This window comes from Sprattus sprattus, assembly GCF_963457725.1.
Source record: "Sprattus sprattus genome assembly, chromosome: 15".
NCBI lineage: Eukaryota > Metazoa > Chordata > Actinopteri > Clupeiformes > Clupeidae > Sprattus > Sprattus sprattus.
This window is the reverse complement of record NC_137913.1, coordinates 16,040,033-16,059,567: the sequence shown is the minus strand read 5'-3', so window position 1 is coordinate 16,059,567 and position 19,535 is coordinate 16,040,033. Positions and strand designations below refer to the sequence as shown.

The following is a 19,535-nucleotide window of genomic DNA, read 5'->3' as shown; positions in this document are numbered from 1 at the left end:
GGGGAAATATGTTTAGAACATCTTAAATAATGATTATGTGACCGCAATTGCATTGTTCTCAATGGAAAGACAGTGTGGATAGAAAAAGCTCTACTGATTAAGCAGATGATTGTGTTCTAATAAAAGTGCGTTAGAATGTATTCAGAACACCCTAAATATTAAAAAGGGTTATTTCGTCATGAATGGTGTCATTGATTGTGTGCCATGACAGTTTAAAGATAGCCAATTAAACAGCCAAATTGCATTATATTCAATGCGAAGGCACTATGCACATCACTCTCTACCGATGAAGCAAAGAATTGTATCACAATAAAAGCATGGTGGAATATGTTCAGGAAATCTTAGGTATTAATACCAATGTGTTAATTAGTGACACATTTTGACATTGACTACAACACAAAACTTTAAAGATAGCCGCTCATAAGACCGCAATTGATGGGACAATATTTTGATATGGACTGTACATAGCAGAATTGGACTTGTTGATAAAACTTGTTTGTATTGTATCATATTGTATGTATATATTGTTTGTAATTTTGTAATTATTGTAAATATTAGAGAGCTGCCAATTCCCAGAATTTCCCCACGGGATTAATAAAGTATTTATCTATCTATCTATCTTTCTATCTATCTATCTATTTATCTATCTATCTAGACTACACTGATTAACCGAAAGAATGTGTCTTGAAATAAATGGAGTGGAATAATGTCAGAACATCCTTAACATTGAGAAAGAAATGTGTTTAATACGGATGAATCTTGCCGTTTACTAGACCACTATACTATGCAAATACCCCAAATTGCATTGCACTTTGCTTTACATCTGTCAAGTAGAGAATATGTTGGTCTGGGGGGCTTTGGAAAAGTATGTATTTTGTTCAGAGTAAAAGGAATATTTAACAAGTAAGGCTATCACTACATGTTACCAGATCTCCATCAGCATGCCGTACCCTGCGGATGGCACTTGACTGCAGCCAGTTTTATCCTTAAACATGACAAAGACCCAAAGCATTGCTCAAATTGCAAGACCTATTTATTGGGAAACTGTTAAGCTGAAATGCTGCAAAGTTTATAACTGCTGCAAATGGAGGATTTTTTTATGAACCTTTCGATCACAGAATGACTATTTAAAAGAGAAATCATTATTTCTTACTTTATCAATGTATTGACTATATTTTTGACAAATTTTGCACCTTATTTCATGGATAAATATAAGAGCGTTCATGGAAAATGTGTCATGTGTCAAAACACTAGCCTACTGTATCCTTATAACATAGGTCCTATGATGTCTTTCAAGTGAATAAAGACCTTAAATATTCAATGTCATGGTATGCCTTTAACTATTTTATTGAAAATAAACAACTAAAACACCTACTACTTCAACTACTAGACCATCAACTGTATATAGTCATTGATTTAAACTGTCCAGCGTGTTTTCCTTTGTTAGAACTTTTAGTTTGGTACAATAATTTGGTTCTTTCCTGACGTTATTTTGGTTTATCTTTGCTAGCGGAACGAAACTTAAGGCGCCAATAGCTTTTAAAATATGTCGCGTCTTCCGACAGCATGTATGTGTCAAAATACATGACACACTTCCGGTGATGTCAAAACAATACTTTTGTTCTTTTATTGTGGTTAATTCTTATGTTACATCGTTTAAACGACACAAACACCCATTTACACAATGTTATATTTATATGATTAGGTTTACAGGACATAAAACGGATGAAAGTTATTTCCTCTTGATGCAATTTACAGACTGGTGGTAATTTAGCGATACTGTGCCTTGACATTTTAACTGCACGAAACGATTATTCTTGGCAGGTTGTTTTGTTTTTAGTCAATGGTGTTTTTTTTAAAGTAATACGACGACTGCCATTTGAAGACCGAGGTAACTCCCCATAAAAAGTCACAGAATAAACTGGATGCGGACCTGAGCTCTCGTTGGGCAAGTGTTTGTGGAGGAACTTGAATAGAGCGGATACTTCCTGTGTTGCTGCTGCTGCTGCAGCTACTGACCTAGAGATGCGCGAAGGGGGTGAGAAATGGAGTTTCACTGAAGACTAAAGTAACGGACAGACTTCAACCCAAAAAGGATACAGTGAAGATATTTGGTTGAAGGTACATCAAGTTGCAAAACAGATTATTTTCAAGGTGACTGGCTTGAAATGAAGCTGTTGAAACCAAGTTGGGTCAGTCACAATGGTAAGTATTTCAATCGCGGTTGTGCTGGAATCCGAGGTTCAAGTTGCGCTTTTGTTGTTTTTTGGGGCAAGCTTAGTCGAGCCAAGATGACGATAGGCTTGCCATCAGTCAGGATGCAGCTTTCTGTAAACACCTGCGCTTAGTTCTTCGTGCTCAGCCTCGAGTGCGCCCTGTTTTTACCACTTATTTTTTAAGAAATTGAATGAAAGGGCTACATATTACAATGGGACCCATTTTGGAAGTTGCAAAGCAACTGAATCGAGTGGCGGCATGTCTTGAATTACAACACTGCCAGAGCCTAGGGCCGTGTAACTGTTTTATCTGTAATGCTACCATATAGCTAACGTCAACTCTCACACATTATGAATTGATGCATTTGGTTATTCTTTCTGTTTGCTTTGTATATGGAAGCCAACAAGCAAATGTTACTTATTGGTTACACCCATCATGTAGGGTAAAACGCCTGTCAAGTAAACAACAAAGGTAGCCTAATATTTCAAAACTCGCGAGGTTTCCATACATAATAACCCAAACTCAGCTGTTGACTAGCTGGTGACCCTCGTTGCTTTTTGCAAAACTGGTGTTTTTTTTCTCACTCGGAATTCGTTTTTTTTTACTCTAGATTGTTATTCCAAATTGGTGGATGCTAGTATCATTTTAATGGTTGCAGGTTTGGTTTCACCATCTCCTGCAACATTGCATACAGAATGTGTATGATTTGTAAACATTGCATGCAGAAACATAAATTGTTTCTCTATAGGCTGCGACTGCGTGCGTTTTGTTTGCACATCCATACTTGCTTGAAAGTGCTTTCAGGCTGTCATATGTTTATGTATGGCACTGACACCAGCATTTAACATTAAATATTACATGCTCACTGTATAATCATATAATTGTGAATGCACTTTTGCAGGAAAACCAATATTTTCAGTCGATATCCATCCTGATGGAACCAAGTTTGCTACTGGTGGCCAAGGTAAAGGTTAAGTTCATACTTAACTTGGGGTTGTTGAGTGTCATATTGCAGTGAAATGTTCAATGGCACAGTCAGAGCATTTTTATTGTGTGCATGGTTGTTGAGGTTGCTGTTGGATGTCAATTCAACATTAGCATAGCCTTGGACCTATTTATCAATCAAAATAGGATATCAGTTGAAGAGCTTGGATTACTCATGGCCGCCCTTGTGTTATTGAATAGGGGAGGACTCTGGAAAGGTGGTCATATGGAACATGTCGCCAGTACTGCGGGAGGAGGACGAGAAGAGTGAAAACATTCCCAAGATGCTCTGCCAAATGGACAATCATCTAGGTCTCATTTATCCGTTTCCATTGGTTTCTTGGCTGTAGGGCATCTGCCAGTGAAGGCAGTTGTTGCTGAAACACGTGTGATGCAAAATGCAGGTCATTGTAGAGTCATGATTGACTGATTAGGAGTTGCAACTGATTAGTAGTTTCTCTCCTCCTGTCTGCAGCATGTGTGAATTGCGTCCGATGGTCCAACAATGGCCTGTACCTTGCCTCAGGTGGAGATGACAAACTGGTTATGGTGTGGAAGCGAGCAGCGTAAGCACACAAACACACACACACACACACACACACACACACACACACACACACACACACACACACACACACATATACACACACACACACAGCTGGGTGTTCATTCATTCATTCATTCATTCATTCATTCATTCATTCATTCATTCATTCATTCATTCATTCATTTGTTTGTCTGTTTGAACAGGTTCATTGGTCCCAGCACAGTCTTTGGATCTAGCAGTAAGCTTGCCAATGTGGAGCAGTGGCGATGTGTGACCATTCTGAGAAATCACACAGGAGGTGAGCATGTCTAGCCACAATACCATCACAATGGAATAATGCGAACTTAAATATCCCCAAAAAACTGATCAGAAATTAACCTGCAAGTGTAATACCAATGCATAAGTGGACCTTTTTATTTATTTATTTATGTGTGTCTGTGTGTGTCTGTGTGTCTGTGTGTGCGTGTTACAGATGTAATGGATGTGGCCTGGTCACCTCATGATGTGATGTTGGCCTCCTGCAGTGTGGATAACACCATTGTGATCTGGAACGCACGTAAATTTCCAGGTGGGTTCACAGCAATGAGGCTCATTAACTACATTATATTTTACATTGTTTGTGTAGTTGAGGTCCTTTTTACACAGCTGGCAAAGAACCTTGGGATGGGATGGGATGGGGGGGGGACCACAAAGTTTGGAAAGCTGGTAGATGCAAAGACAGTTGTGAAATTGCTTAGGAAACAGTCCTACAAAAAAAGGTGGAGCTGATTATTTTTGTTAGCCCTATAAACCTGCTCATTTAAAATACCTGAAAAAAAAAATCAGCTTTATTGGCCAAGTATGTTGACATGCAATTGCTAAATGTGCTCCAGAAAATCATTGATAATCCCCAAAAAAGTACAACAGTGGGGATGACTTCAAGCCTGTTTTTTCCTTTTCCCTCCCCAGAGATCATAACGGCCCTGAAGGGCCACACTGGTCTGGTGAAGGGGCTGACGTGGGACCCTGTTGGGAAGTACATCGCCTCCCAGGCAGACGACCGCAGCCTGAAGGTGTGGAGGACCATGGACTGGCAGCTGGAAACTAATATCACTAAGCCCTTCAATGAGGTGAGACTCGGGCCATAGGCTTCAATGTGCCTCTCATGTGTCGTGGTTTTGCATAACAATGGTGTCGGAGTTGTGTTCTGGAGCTCTGTTTATATTTTTGTTATGTCTATCTGTTATGCAGAACAGCTTTGACAAAGAGGAGTTTGGCATACATTTCCCTTCGGTACTGATAATGAAGTGGAGCAATTAAAAATGCTTAGCCTTCAATGAAATGGTGAACATGTTTGTATATATTTGCTGCAAGGTGAATGGTCTATTCTAGCTGGAGATTTGTCTGTGATGTTCAACGATTTCGTTTTTATTTTTATTTAATTTTTTTACAATTGGTCTAGGTCCCCCTTTGCTTCTTTCTGTGCAAAGAATAGGAGGCAGCCTTGAATATGGTTTCAGATGTAATTCCTGTAAATTGTTCCAGATGCAATTCCTGTATATAGTTTCAGATGTAATTCCTGTATGTAGTTTCAGATATAAATCTTTAAATTATTTTACTCTGTTTTGTCCTTGTTCTTGGTTTAATTTTCAAATGGTTTAGTTGTGTATTTTTTATTTTTGTAGGTAATTAGACCCCAGTTAGTGATAAAAAAGGGCCTCCTGTTCCGTTTACTTGGACACTGCAGTACTGCAGTTTAATTCCCTCTGTGATTTTTCTCTCTCTCTCTCTCCCCCCCTCTTCCCCCTCTCTCCAGTGTGGTGGGACCACTCACGTCCTCCGTCTCAGCTGGTCTCCCGATGGACAGTACCTGGTCTCTGCCCACGCCATGAACAACTCCGGCCCTACCGCCCAGATTATTGAGAGGGACGGCTGGAAGACCAACATGGACTTTGTTGGACACAGGAAGGCCGTAACCGTTGTGGTAAGACCAGCTGTTCTTTTCGTCTCTTGATCATGCCTTCCAGCTGCGTCTCGCATTAGCCTCACCATGTAGGCAGCGATTCACTTTAGTTGGCCACAGTAGATTTAGTTTCCCTCACTGAAGGCTGGACTGGCCAGTAATCTCCTTTTAGACGCTCACAGCTGTCTTAATATCAAATAAATAATGTACCTTTAGACAAACCGATGCTGACAAGTCTGTCACTCTTTTTTTTTTGTGTGTGTGTTTTAATCTTGAAGTTCACAGATGTTCTTCAGAAGTGAGCCAAACCCCCCTGTTTATATCAGCCTGAACTTCAAGCTCTTCTTTCTTTTGCAGAAATTTAATCCCAAGATCTTTAAGAAAAAGCACAAGAACGGGAGTTCTCAGAAGGGGAGTGGGCCCTATTGCTGCTGTGCTGTGGGAAGCAAAGACCGCTCCCTCTCCGTATGGGTGAGGAGGACATATACAGACATACAGGAGTGTTGGACCACGGCATTATGATTGCATGATTGCATTATCTATGCACATTATCTCACGGCTGTTTCACCTCGATATAAAAACATGTGGACTTATTTGTATTTATTTATTGAATAATAATTAAGGAGCATTTTACCCTGACCCGCCCACAGTGCACCAGTGTATCTAAAAGTATAATTTGGGTACTGTATGTCTCTGCACTGTATCAGGCATGGTGATGTGGGTTAATTTGAAGTGGAGCGTGGCTTATTTGGTGTTAGGATTGAAGAATGAAAAGGTAAATTAATCACCGTGTTGTGTGTCTGTCTGGGTGTGTGTCTGTCTGTCTGTCTCTGTCTGTCTGTCTGTGTTCTTGGTTTTCAGTTGACCTCACTGAAACGGCCCCTGGTTGTGATCCATGACCTGTTTGACAAATCTATCATGGACATATCATGGTGAGTGTCCCCTGTGGCATTAAATAAGGCTGCTTTAGTACATACTTGTGTGTAACATTCGTTAGTTCACTGGAATGCAGACAGGAGGTATATTCTTTTATTTTGTAATTTCTTTATTATATTCCTCTATTAGTCTTCTCTCTTTTACCATGTGTCTCACCCGTAAATAAATCTCTCAATGGTACAGGACCAAATTACCTCTCAGATATGCTTTAGCGTTGCACACCTACTAGACCTTTCAGATCACTGGAGGGAAGTCTGTAGGTAATACCTGCTGTCAGGACTAAACATGGTGAAACAGCATTTAGCTGCGATGCTGCTCAGCTCTGGAACCAACTCCCTCATGACCTGAAAGGTGCTTCAACTGGAGCCAATGTCAAATCTAGGGACTCCTGTTCTCAGATGAGTTTTGTTAGTCGATCAAATGCACTCTACTTTTTATTTATTTTTATACCTATGCTCATTTAGCTTTTTTTTAAAAAAAAAAATCTATTAATCTTCTATGGACATTTATCTGCTCATTTGTAAAGCCCTTTGAATTACCAATGTGTATAAATTGTGCTATTTAAATACATTTGCCTTGCATTGCCTTTCTCTGAGAACTTGTGCCATTGACCTTGATCACTGAAAGGTTGTATCATTTTCAAAATGAATAAAAATGAAAGGTAATAAAATGTTTTCTGTTATTCTGTACATTTAGGACATTGAATGGAATGGGAATAATGGTATGCTCCATGGATGGCACTGTAGCATTCCTGAATTTCAACCTGGATGAGCTTGGAGACCCGCTAAATGAAGAGGAAAAGGTATCATCATAATATCACTGGTTTATTTAATTTCTGACGTGCATACATGAGCCACATGCATATAAAAGATTGAGAAAATTAGATTCAAGCAAGGCCATATGTGATTTTAGTAGTTGTTAGTTCTTATAGCCTTTTTTATATCAATATGTTGTTCTGCAGAACTCCATTCATTCGAACATCTATGGCAAGAGCTTGGCCATCACCAGCGTAGAGGCTCAGCTCTCCACTACCATCATAGAGAACCCAGAGATGCTGAAGTACCAGCCCGACAGACAAGCCGAACGGGCCAGCGTAGTCCTAGGCATTGGCCATGAGACCCAGACCACCAAGCTCACCAATGTCGTCAACGGAGAGTCCCTGGAAGACATCCGCAAAGTAAGATATGACCCCAGCGTGTGTGTGAGAGTGAGAGAGAGAGAGAGTCCCTGGAAGACATCTGCAAGGTAAGGTATGACCCAAGCGATGTTTCAGTGTGCCTCAAGTGAATTTGATGAATCGCTGTGCAAGGATTGGTGGCACATTAAAGTGTCCATATTTCCTGACATTGATCTGACCAATCACCATCTGATGTACATCGCACCATCATAAAACTGTTTTCTAAACATAGCTTGAAATGAATTGCCATATTATCTATATTATCTTTTAATGAAGAGCATGTGTTTTTTTTTTTTTTTTTTTGAGACTGTATAAGTACAGGGCTAAACATTTAAATGAAACAACCTTGAACTTGAACCCAAAGTTCTGTTGAAATGTGTTTTTCCTGACAGAATCTGCTGAAGAAGCAGGTGGAGACCAGGACAGCAGATGGCCGGAGGAGGATTACCCCCTTGTGCATCGCGCAGCTTGACACAGGGTAAAACTTCAGAGAGAGAGACAGAGACTGGATTAAATAGTTCAGACAAACCACCTCAGTAGGGCATTAATAACTACCCTTGTGAGTGTGTACATATGTTGGTATATACCATATAAGGGCACACATCATAGTAATGACTACCCTTGTGAGGGGACTTGTACATATGTTGGTATATATACCATATAAGGGCACACATCATAGGATTATCCTTCCTCAATAAACATGGGTTGTATTCTTTGAAGTAAATAACAGAAGGATTTTTCTGTAGAAGAGTCAGAAAAATATCCACAATTTCTCCTGGAGGGATTATTTTTAAGAACAAACTAGTTTTGCCTGCAGTGTTGCTTGTCAATAAATAATTTAGGTTCGTCACTGCACTTCAACACCTGCTCTCTGCAATTAAGCCTGACAACCATTTACATTTAGCATTTCATCCTGTGCTTTTTATTATTATTATTTAATTAAAATCTTAGGAGACTATGAGATGAGGAAGGTAACGTTTTTCCTTAAATATGACCTACAAGGCCCTGGTTCAGGGCGAAGCGCCTTGAGACTATTTGATTGTTTTGGTGGTATAAACATAATTGAATTGAGAGACCTCCTCATATTCACACTGGCCTGACCAATAGCCCATTTGCTCTACCTGTTGTCCCTCCGAGAGTTGACAGCATCATGCATTTGGCCATTTTCTTCTTCCTCTTCTGCACAGGGATTTCTCTCCGGCGCTGTTCAACAGCGTACCCATCCTGCCTGGCTCCTCCATGTCCAACCAGCTCACCCCGCAGCTCTCCTCCGAGTCCAATGCCTCCAACTCCCTGGGCCTGCGCCCCCTACAGGACACATCGCCAGGGAAGGCCTCCGAGGAGAACAAAGACGGGTGAGCACACACATAAAAGCAGGGGTTCTTCTACCTGGGTAACTCAACTCAACGTTAGAAGAGCCCTATGACTTAATTCTCTTAGAAGAGCCCTATGGCTTTGTTTTTCTGTCACAAGGTTTACAACTTCAACACGTTTTGAGTTAACTTTTGATTTGTCACTAAACCATGAACTTGGAAAGAAACCCAGTAGTCCCTTTAACTTAGCAAAACTTGCTGTCTTCTTTCTCCAAGCACATCTGCTCAGTGTAAAGAAAAGGCTGTTGAATAGATACATTAATTGTGTTCAGAGTGCCATTGATGTGTTTGGACAGTTTTCAAAGGAGGAGAAGGAGTGACAAGGATTGTACTGTCATCTTGTATATGAACTTGAATACTCTTACTCATAAATGGAAACTGTGGAATGGAAATGGAAACTAAACCACAACTCCTCTTGCTCTCTCTCTCTCTCTCTCTCTTTCTCTCTCTCTTTCTCTCTCTCTTTTCTCTCTCTCTCTTTTCTCTCTCTCTCTCTGTTTCTGCCACTCTCTGTAGTGCCACCCCATCTACAAATTCCATTTGCATGAAGACCAGCCTGTTCTCCCCTGCCTCCAAGATGGAGCCCATGAAGGCTCTGGACTCCAGGTTCACAGAGAGGTCAAAGGCCACGCCAGGGCTCACAATCACCTCTACCCCTGTAGGCATGTCCCCCCTAGACAAGTAAGTGTGTGTGTATATAAACACTAAGTTTTAGACAGGAATTGAAAATACAGAATCACAGTCAATGCTGGTTGGTGCTAATTGCCATTCAACAGTGAATACTTTGAGCTGAGTGTGTGTGTGTGTGTGTGTGTGTGTGTGTGTGTGTGTGTGTGTGTGTGTGTCATCAGAGCGAAAGACAGCAGCACTTTGAAGGAGTCCAAGTTGAAAGACGACACGAGCAGTGACAGCGAGGAGAAGATGGCCGTGAAGTCCTTCTCCATGCCCAAGAGGAAGGCGGAGATGGAAGGTGGTGAGGTGGTGGAGAAACGGAAGAAAGGCCGGCCCAGGAAAGACAACAAAATGATGATGCCCATGTCACAGCCATTCCCGCAGGTAACCCGTCACAACCCAGCTTCCTTAAAGGCACAGTCTGCCATCTGGCGAAAGATTGTTGCTATTGGAGTTCAGTAACCAATCAAATTACACCCTTTTGTGCTACTTAAGTGACTTGGGGCAACTTGTATGCAAAATGTATTGGATTGGAATCATGGAATTCCACGTTTAACTAGAGCTACAATCAGCTGTTAAAGCGGATGTTTCTCAGCTTCTCATTAACACTGTGATATTTCTTGGGAATTGTGACCCGAGTGAACTAACTTGCTTGAGTACATTTTGTTATGTATGCCATGCTATTTCTGAAAGTTTCTTTCGGAGAGTGATTGGTTGTGTCTGCCTGTTTCCTCACAGACTCCAGTGGTGGTGGAGAAGGAGCCTTCTCGAGCAGCTGCTCCGCCCGCAGTGCTCCTTGCACTTCCCACCCCGGCGTCGCAGAAGTCTTTCACCCACCAGGTCAGCCCTGGGGCTCTGACAAGGGGTCTCCTGCTCTCCGCTCCCAAACATGGACAACCTGTCTGTTCTGTGGCCTACGCGTTTTGTAATTGCCCCTCGGTCCTTGCACACCTGCATACTATGGTGACATGTAGTGCATTGTGGGTCTGGCGCTGTGCCTAGTACCCCTCTGCAGTAGTTGTGAAAAACAAAGACTACTACATGGATTCAGCTTATTAGAGAAATAGGGGGGCATATTCGTATTGATTGATCACATTGAAGTGTGTGATTTCCAACACATACAGTAGTTCAAGTTTGGTTAGTTAGACGTGTTCGGAGTGACCAGGGAAAAGTTTGACGGTTGTAGCTTCACTTTTTTTCACTATGTATATTGTGCAAAAAGAAATTACTTAAACTTACCATTACATTCAAAACAGAACATGGCAGTATGCAAGTATGCGTGTCTGTCAGTTGGTTTTACCCAATACTTTCATTGATGTGCCCCCCTCCCCCTCTGTCTCTCTCCTGAGCGCAGGTGAGTGCGGAGCCTTGTGTGTACCTGGAGGTGGAGAATGAGGCGTCGTCCGTGGCCGGGGTGCGTCTTAGCCAGCTGCGCTGCTCCAGGGACGGCCGCGAGTGGAACAGCCTCCTGCCCAGCCGCATCCTCATCGCCGCCGGCAGTCTGTGAGTACTCGGGGGGGATGGGGGGATTCTGAGGTGTGGTTGGATTAAAAGTACAGTCCATGTTTCTGCCCAAAGGTTGTTGAAATTAGAGCTCAACAGCCTATCAAATGACAGACCTCCTGATTCCTTGCTAGAAGTGTGTATGGCTCGGTCTGAGCCACTCTGTGTCCAATTTACGAAGCCTGGACTGTGTGTGAACACGGGGGTTTTTGTGCACACACACACACACACACACACACACACACACACACACAAACACTGCAGACAGCTAGAGCACCGTGAGGAGCGATTGTTGGATTAAGATGTGTTGCATTAGGATCGCGGACTGCACCTTTTAATAACTGCTTGATTTATGAATCTAGTTGAATAGATGACATGAATGACATTAGCTCATTCATCAGGTTCCCAAGTGAACTTCCCTAGGTCTGCTGCTAGGGTTCATCTTGATCATCTTAAATTGCTCAGCATACCATCTAATGTTTGAATGGATCTAGCCCACATGTGTTGCAGATTTGTGTTGGATGTGGGTGGAATTCTAGTGTCAGATAATGTTGTATGGTATGTTCACATCATTTCTGTCTTTCAGAAATTTGATGAGTCTCTTTAAGGTGTGTTTGAACAGGTGGTGGCCAAAAGTATGCAACGCTGTATGAAACCCTGACTAGCTGTTAAGCAGTGTGCTTTCCGCTTGGGAACCTGAAGTTCCATCCATGCAAATTACAGTTACTGCACCATTATACTCCTGCTCTTGACCCAATTCTGTTTAACAAATGAATCCTTCATCCCGTCAGATGAAGAGGCTTTCGTAAATCTGCCGTGTTTGGGATTTGAGACGCATTGCAGAGCTCTGAGGACTAGTCCCTAATGTCTTCTAATTGAGTCCGCAAACTCAAGGTGTCACTAAGAGCACTAACATAATCTCAGTGTGATTGCCAGTAATGATGCCACGATTTATTAGTCGCAAAATTAATTGCGTGACACGTGAAGGTCTGATTGCGCAACACTTTCCGCTGACACGACCGCTGAGAGCAGACCGTCCTCTCGGTTTAATTAGTTTAATATGTAGGTAAAGAGGTGTAATTGCATTCTGATGGCGAATGACTGATTTCGTGAGGCGGCTTAGGGAGACTGCCTCTTCCTTTAGACAAAAGGGATGAAAGCAAACGCATGGTTTCAACTGAAGGCTGAGATGCATAAGGTCACTCCCCAAATGTCTCTACGCCATTAAGAATCGAATTTAGTTATTATAAAATGATCGGTGACTTGGAGGCTTTCACTGAAAATGCTGGGGTTTGATGAATGGATTTGCAAGTGCGTGTTCGATCACCTGAGTACATGACTTGATTGATACTGAGCAATGGTGGCTTATCTTCTTTTTCATTTGTTTTCTGTGTGGATAGGTTTTGTGGATGACCTTTTTGTGGGTTTGCTTTTAACTGGTAATAAAGAAAACTAAGTCAAAGTCGCTCTCTCTCTCTCTCCCTCTCCCCCCTCTCTTCTCTCTCTACCCCTCTTTCTTTCTCTCTCTCTCTCTCTCTCATTCTCTTTCTCCTTCCCTCTGCTCTTCCCTGCTGTTGTTCCCTTCAGTGAGGTGGTGGCAGTGGCGTGTGAGGACCGCACGCTGTCCGTCTTCTCCGCATGCGGCCGGCGGCTCATCCCGTCCATCCTGCTGCCGGCGCCCGTCTCCAACCTGCACTGCTCCGGCTGGTTCGTCATGGTGCTGACGGCCGCCGCCACGCTCTCTGTCTGGTGAGGACCTGCACGATGCTGCACGATGAACACATGGGAAATGCATGAGCCGTTGGGCCGATGAAGGCTGTACAGTTGCCTGGTCATTTGTATATTCATATTAGTTATTATTAATTCATTCGTATTTTTATAGTCCAAGTAAGGTGTGGGGTTAATCATTATTGAGGGCTACTTGGTGCTGGTGGTGGCACCTGGCTCCAACAGTTGAGCTTCTGGAATGTCGTGTGATTATTATATTTTTTAACATCTGTATTCACTGCACAGTGTGAGTAATGCAACATTTCCCCCCTAAGACACACCTGGGGTTCTAATGCTGGTATAAATATATTATTATTGGTATTGAAACCTCTGAAGTGCCTGCCATGGCTTCTGTTGTACATTGGCATCATGGCACCCCATCTTTTATTTAATTTTTTTTCCCTCAATAACTTATGCAAATGTAAATATAATCTCAAATATTAAGGCATAAGGAGACTTCTCATTTAAATGATTTTAGTTAATAGGGTTTAACATTTAACGTTATGTATGTCTCTGTTTATCTTCGGGGTGCTGTCTTCCTGGTAGTCATGTATTCAGACAGCCGGTTTCATTAATCGTTTTGTCCTTGGAAGGATCATCAAACAATACCTGCTGTGCAGTTTCAGTCTCTCACACTTCTGTTGCTTGCTGTGTGTTTCATTTGATACAGGGATGTGCAGAAACAGATGGCACTTGTCAAGAACGAATCCATGCTCACCATCCTCTCAGGTAAGTGACGGTCCAAAAGCTGAGCATTTAAATCTCCCTTGTTTGTTTTTTCCTTTGGTCCAAAGCAATACATCTTCATTTTGTGTAAGCCCATCAGCTGGCTTCTGACTTGTGGAAGGCTCCCAGTTCTATATTTAGCTACTATTCATGGGTTGGAATGGAGGTCTTATCCTTAGCATGGCACGCCAAGAAGCTTAACCCTCTCTTAAAAAGGGCTTGTTTTGGAGGTGGGTGTTCACAAGGTGATGTGGAGGAATTGGACTGAATCTTTTGTGTCCGTTTGTTCATCCCACATATCTTTTCTTCTCCTCCTCGTTCTTTTCATCCTCCTCATCCTCCTCCTCCTCTTCCTCTCGTGGTCTGTCCTTTCAGGCCCAGGCATCAGTGTCACCCAGTCTCTGCTCACCCAGCAGGGTGTCCCTGTGATTGGCCTGTCTACTGGGAAGTCCTACTGCTTCAGCTCCTCCCTGGGGACCTGGTAAGGCCTGGTCTCTCGAGCGTTCAAGAATCTCAAGAAACACCCCCCCGCCACACACACACACACACCCGCCCTACCGACAGAGCCTTAAAGTGAAATTTCGGCTTGAGGGATCTTGAAATAGAATTACAAAAACAAGCCACATGTTTTATTACTTGGTCTAGTTGTCACAAAGTGGAAAACATTCAGTTTATGGTGTTGCTTCAGACCTGCCTTAGGTCGGTTAGAATACCAAATGAAGGTCGGTTAGAATACCTCCCTTTTCTCACTCTCTCTCTCTTTTACTCTCTCTCTCGCACACACACTCACATACTGTGTGTTCCCTCTTACACACACACACACACACTCACACACTGTGTGTTCTCTCTCAGGAATCTAATTGCTGACAAGCTGGACTCGCTTGTGCAGTGTGCCGACTTCAGGAACTGCCTGACTTCCCAGGATGCTCTGGGCTCCACCGGCCCTTTGGCCATCATGCAGGGCCGCAACATAAGGTACATGCCCACACACACACACACAGACACACACACACACACTCTCTTTCTCTTTCTCTCTCTAATGCCTGAGCCCACCAGCTTTCAGGTTCACCTCATCACTTCAGTCTATGGATACCAGGGTCATGTGCAGGCATGTTCATGTGTGTTTGTAAAGAAGGTTAATGTGCCATTGTATATGTTTAATGCAGAATGTGTGTGACACAGAAACCCATTATAGTATGTACATTCTGCAGATTCAGGTTCTGACCATGAGGCTGTATGGTTTCTGCTCTCCCGCATGTGTGACCTGTGACTGATGTGTGCTATTTGGCAATGTGTGTGTGTGTGTGTGTGTGTGAGTGTGTGTGTCTAGATTAATGTGTACATGTCACCATCCTAATATGTTTGACTTCAGGCTGACAATCTTGTGTGTGTGTGTGTGTGTGTGTGTGTGTGTGTGTGTCCTGTTTGCAGCGTGGGTCGCATGGCCTCTAGACTGTCATCCACGCCCCATCACCTGCAGCAGGGCATGACCCTGGCCTTCCTGGAGAACCAGCTGGCGTCGACCCTCACCCTTGGCTCCGGACCAGAGTACCACCACTGGCTCCTCGTCTACACTCGCTTCCTCGTCAATGAGGGTGAGAAACGCCTCCGGTGCGGAGGCTGTGGGCTTGGTAGAATGCTATCAAATCAAATAAAAACCTATAAAATAGAGCTTTATTTTATGTGTGTTTGAGAGAAAGACAGAGACAGACAGATTTAAACGTGTGTAATTCCTGCGTCTTGTGTATTTCAGGTTATGAGCAGCGGTTGCGTGAGCTGTGTAAAGACCTACTGGGACCCGTTCACAAATCCACCGGCAGCTCCTGGGAGCCCACTATCCTGGTGATGACCACCAGCTTTTCTCTTCCTCTTCTTCTCAATTCACTGTTAGCGTGAAATCCAAAGGGACAATCTTAGTTTCTGAAGAAAAGAACCTTTTATTTCTGTCCTAGTCTTTCATACTTAGCAGCGTCAGGCACCATCAGCGTTGCAAGTAAAATGTCAGCTTGAGGCATCTCCAGATATAATGACTAAAACAAGCCACATATTTCGGTTACTTGTGCTATTTGTCATCTATGGTGTCTCTTTGGACATGCCTTAAGTGGGTTGTTACCAAATGTTTGAGAGGAAATGGCCAGCTGAGCCGCTGGTACCCATTGATGCCGTTTATCTTTACTGCCGTGCCTTGAGGTGGACTGACGCTCTACTCCTCTTTTCCTTTGTGTTTTGTGTTCCCCTCCAGGGCCAGCGGAAGAGGGATCTCCTGCACGAGGTTCTCCCAGTCATCGGACAGAACCTGCGCTTCCAGAGGCTCTTCACCGAGTACCAGGACCAGCTGGAGCTGCTCCGGAGCAAATAGCACTTTTTTTTCCTAAAGAGTCTCGGAAATGAATACCTGTTTCGCCCCATATTTGACGGCCTGGGCCAATCAGCCGGCAGACTGCCTGCATTTGGTGCTCTCTCCTGGGTTATGTGCCTCGTTCCCCAACCCCCACCCAGCCCCTGTTGCAGCCTCTGTTGCCCAACGGAAAGCACTGTCCAGTGGACGGTCACGAACCTGGTTCAAATGAATTCTCTCAATAGTAATAATGATGCTATTAATAATAATAATGATAATGACAAGAATGCTAAACTATGGTCATTTCCTTTCTTTTTTTATTGTCTAATAAAATGTGTAAAAACAAAGTGGTGCCAATGATGTATAGAATGAGAGATGATGAGGAACCTCTGCTCAGATGATCCTGTTTATGATGCACTGAGTGGACTCTGACAATCCCCCCCCCCCCCCCCCCCCCCCCCCCCCCCCAATGCTGTCATCAATCCCCCCTCTGCCCCCGCCCCTCCCTATACTCATCACCCCCATACCACCACCTGCCCCCCTCCCACTCACAAAGACGGTCCTATACTCGCCAAGATGCCCCACAGAAACCGTCTGCGGCAAACATCAAAGCGATTTAGAGGTTGGGTAATCGAGTCCACTCTGAGCACCTGGTGATGCTGAGCCGTTGCCTTCTGCCGAGGCGAAAAGTCACCCCCACTGGGCCCCCCTCCCCCCTCTCATTTTTTTTGCCCCTCGAGGAATGAGAAGAACTAGAAGCACTATGACGGGACACTTGTGGACACTCGTGACGGCACTAATGGGGGGGAAGAGTCTTGTTCCCTGGAGTCCTTCGCTCCACTCCCTAACCCTTTCCTCTTTGTACAGCCTCTCTCTGTTAGACATTTGTAAATGTTTGTACAAGACATTTTCTGTTATCTTTTTCTTTTCTTTTTTTTCAGTTTTCTATGAAATGGAGGCAAAGCTGCAGCTAGGGAAAAAAATAAACAATTGACCAATGTTATGGCCCCTATTTTGATGCTGCTCTATGTGCTTTGATACTGTATCAGTGCATGACTTCAAGTCACCCTGCAGGATAACCCGTCATCATCATGGCTGAGGAGTCGTGACAGAGCTCTGTGGGGAGAGGTTGGTTTCCGTTTTCAGTAAGCTTATTTGAGGATGGCTAATTCAATATAATGGCAGGAGTACTGCTAGGTGCAGCATATTGATGAGGCTTATGAGAACTCTTTAACAACGGGTTGTTCAATTAGGCTGTAATTGGCAGTTGTTAGTTAACAGATGGCGCTTACTCGTTGAGAACACAGAAGCAGTTCTTCAATGGATTGTTAATTATTGTTGGCTGATTATCTTTGTCTTTTGAAGACGGGGTAGTTCTGTTTTTTTGGCCAGTTGCTACTGCCTGCTAAAACGGTGTGTTTGCTAGCTTCTGTGGCTATGTGTTTGGCCATGCCACCTTTTCCTGAATAGCCACAAATGCTTACCAAAATATTACGCTCATTCTCCCATGAAAATTCAAAGTGAGATGATTAATAAATGTAAAATGTAAAAAATAAGAGACCAAGAGAAAGGAGGTAACACTTTTATCTTCACTATAAAGACCTGCCCACAATACCATAATCATCTTTCTAAACTGAACTGATTCATTTCCCTAGGCCTTTCACGACGCAAATTTTGATTTCTGAAACGTTTGATCTATTTGGTTTGATTCTCGCTGGTGACCACGGGAGGGCAGTAGAGAGCCATGCTTGTGTTTGGGGCACATTGAGCTGCTCAGGACAATGCTGAGCCATCCCACACTCAGGCAAGGACTCCATGACAAGGTCAGTAGAGGCTGGCTCACCTGTCAATAACGTGGAAGCGAGTGTATGCATGAGGGTGAGCGTTCCTGTTTTCCGGAACACCTGCAGCGATTGCTGTTCTTTGAATAATTCATCCTCCCGAACGTGCTATAAATATCCGCGTCTGGAAATTAGGCAGCAACTTCTGCACAACCATCAGAATTTGAATCTTTAAAAAAATGATAAAAGGGTTTTGAGGTATGATTCGGGTCCTTGGTCCATCATTTCTGAAAGGAATGTGGATTTGAATACCCCCTTTGCATACACACTCTGACCATGTGTGGTCGATATCTAGCAGTGGACTGATTTAATCATTATTATCACAGTTGCACCTCAACGTTAACAGTATAAATATTCTCCTGACTACCAGAAACAATGACTACATTAAGAGATGAATAGAGGCATGATTGACGTGTGGAATTAAGTTCTATGAGGTCACATAGTGGCAGGCCCACCACTGAATCACTCCTCAACACCAACAGCTAACACCCTTGACTGTTATCCACTCTGACACACACACACACACACACACACACACACACACACACACACACACACACAGTTATCTGAGATACCACAGCCATCCCCACATATCAATAAGGACCAAATGCTGACTTTGCTATAAAAATAGATTGTGACATAAAAAGAAGAAGGGTTTGTCTCTCCATCCAGCAGTAAACTGGACAATTCTCAGCTTTGTAACTCCTGACAGGGGGGGAGCAAATCCCTAGTAATATAGACTGAATCAGACTGCATCCCATCTGCATTACATTAGAAAATTGTTGCTGACTTCAAATATGGGGTTTATGGGATTCACTGCAAGGATCAGGGATTTGGATTGGTTTTGATGCCTGATCAGTCTTGATCAGTGAAAACACTAGGTAACAAGTTTGCCTGCTGACCAGAGGTGTGTCAATTTTCCAAAATAAGATGGATATCCTTGAGGCTGTTTTGTCCTGTGGACAGTTCTTCCATACAGCCCCAACAGCAGGCCTTAAAGCCACATCAGCCTGCCGCATCGGGTGGAGAGAGAGGGAGGCGTGTGAAGGATACAGGAGATACTCGCAGGGAACTCTTCTACAGGGCACCAGTGCTTTCCGTGACACAAGATCAGGTCTGTGTCATCACAACTGGATTAGCAAAGCCAGCTGGCCGATCTGGGTTCTACTGAGGTCCCACTCACATCCAAGAACCCCACTCTCATCTGAAAACCCCACTCACATCCAAGAACCCCACTCTCATCCGAGAACCCCACTCACATCCGAGAACCTCACTCTCATCCGAGAACCCCACTCTCATCCGAGAACCCCACTCACATCCGAGTCTCCCACTCACATCCGAGAACCCCACTCACATCCGAGAACCCCACTCTCATCCGAGTCTCCCACTCACATCCGAGAACCCCACTCACATCCGAGAACCCCACTCTCATCCGAGAACCCCACTCTCATCCGAGAACCCCACTCACATCAGAGAACCCCACTCACATCCGAGAACCCCACTCTCATCCGA

General features: G+C 43.6%; 1 protein-coding gene across 1 annotated transcript; it reads left to right on the top strand.

Annotated features, from left to right (window-relative positions):
- The first annotated feature begins 2,020 nt into the window (after positions 1–2,020).
- hira (histone cell cycle regulator a) lies at positions 2,021–16,574 on the top strand. The gene is made up of 25 exons (XM_080853195.1): positions 2,021–2,205; positions 3,119–3,181; positions 3,403–3,513; positions 3,677–3,767; positions 3,952–4,046; positions 4,221–4,316; positions 4,697–4,857; positions 5,544–5,711; positions 6,048–6,161; positions 6,552–6,622; positions 7,323–7,428; positions 7,588–7,803; positions 8,196–8,281; positions 8,991–9,158; positions 9,693–9,857; positions 10,028–10,232; positions 10,587–10,688; positions 11,203–11,351; positions 12,939–13,100; positions 13,789–13,847; positions 14,220–14,325; positions 14,697–14,819; positions 15,276–15,439; positions 15,598–15,686; positions 16,087–16,574. Exons 1-25 carry the CDS (start codon positions 2,169–2,171, stop codon positions 16,201–16,203), a joined length of 3,024 nt encoding a protein of 1,007 aa, XP_080709321.1. The 5' UTR covers positions 2,021–2,168; the 3' UTR covers positions 16,204–16,574.
- Positions 16,575–19,535: the final 2,961 nt, after the last annotated feature.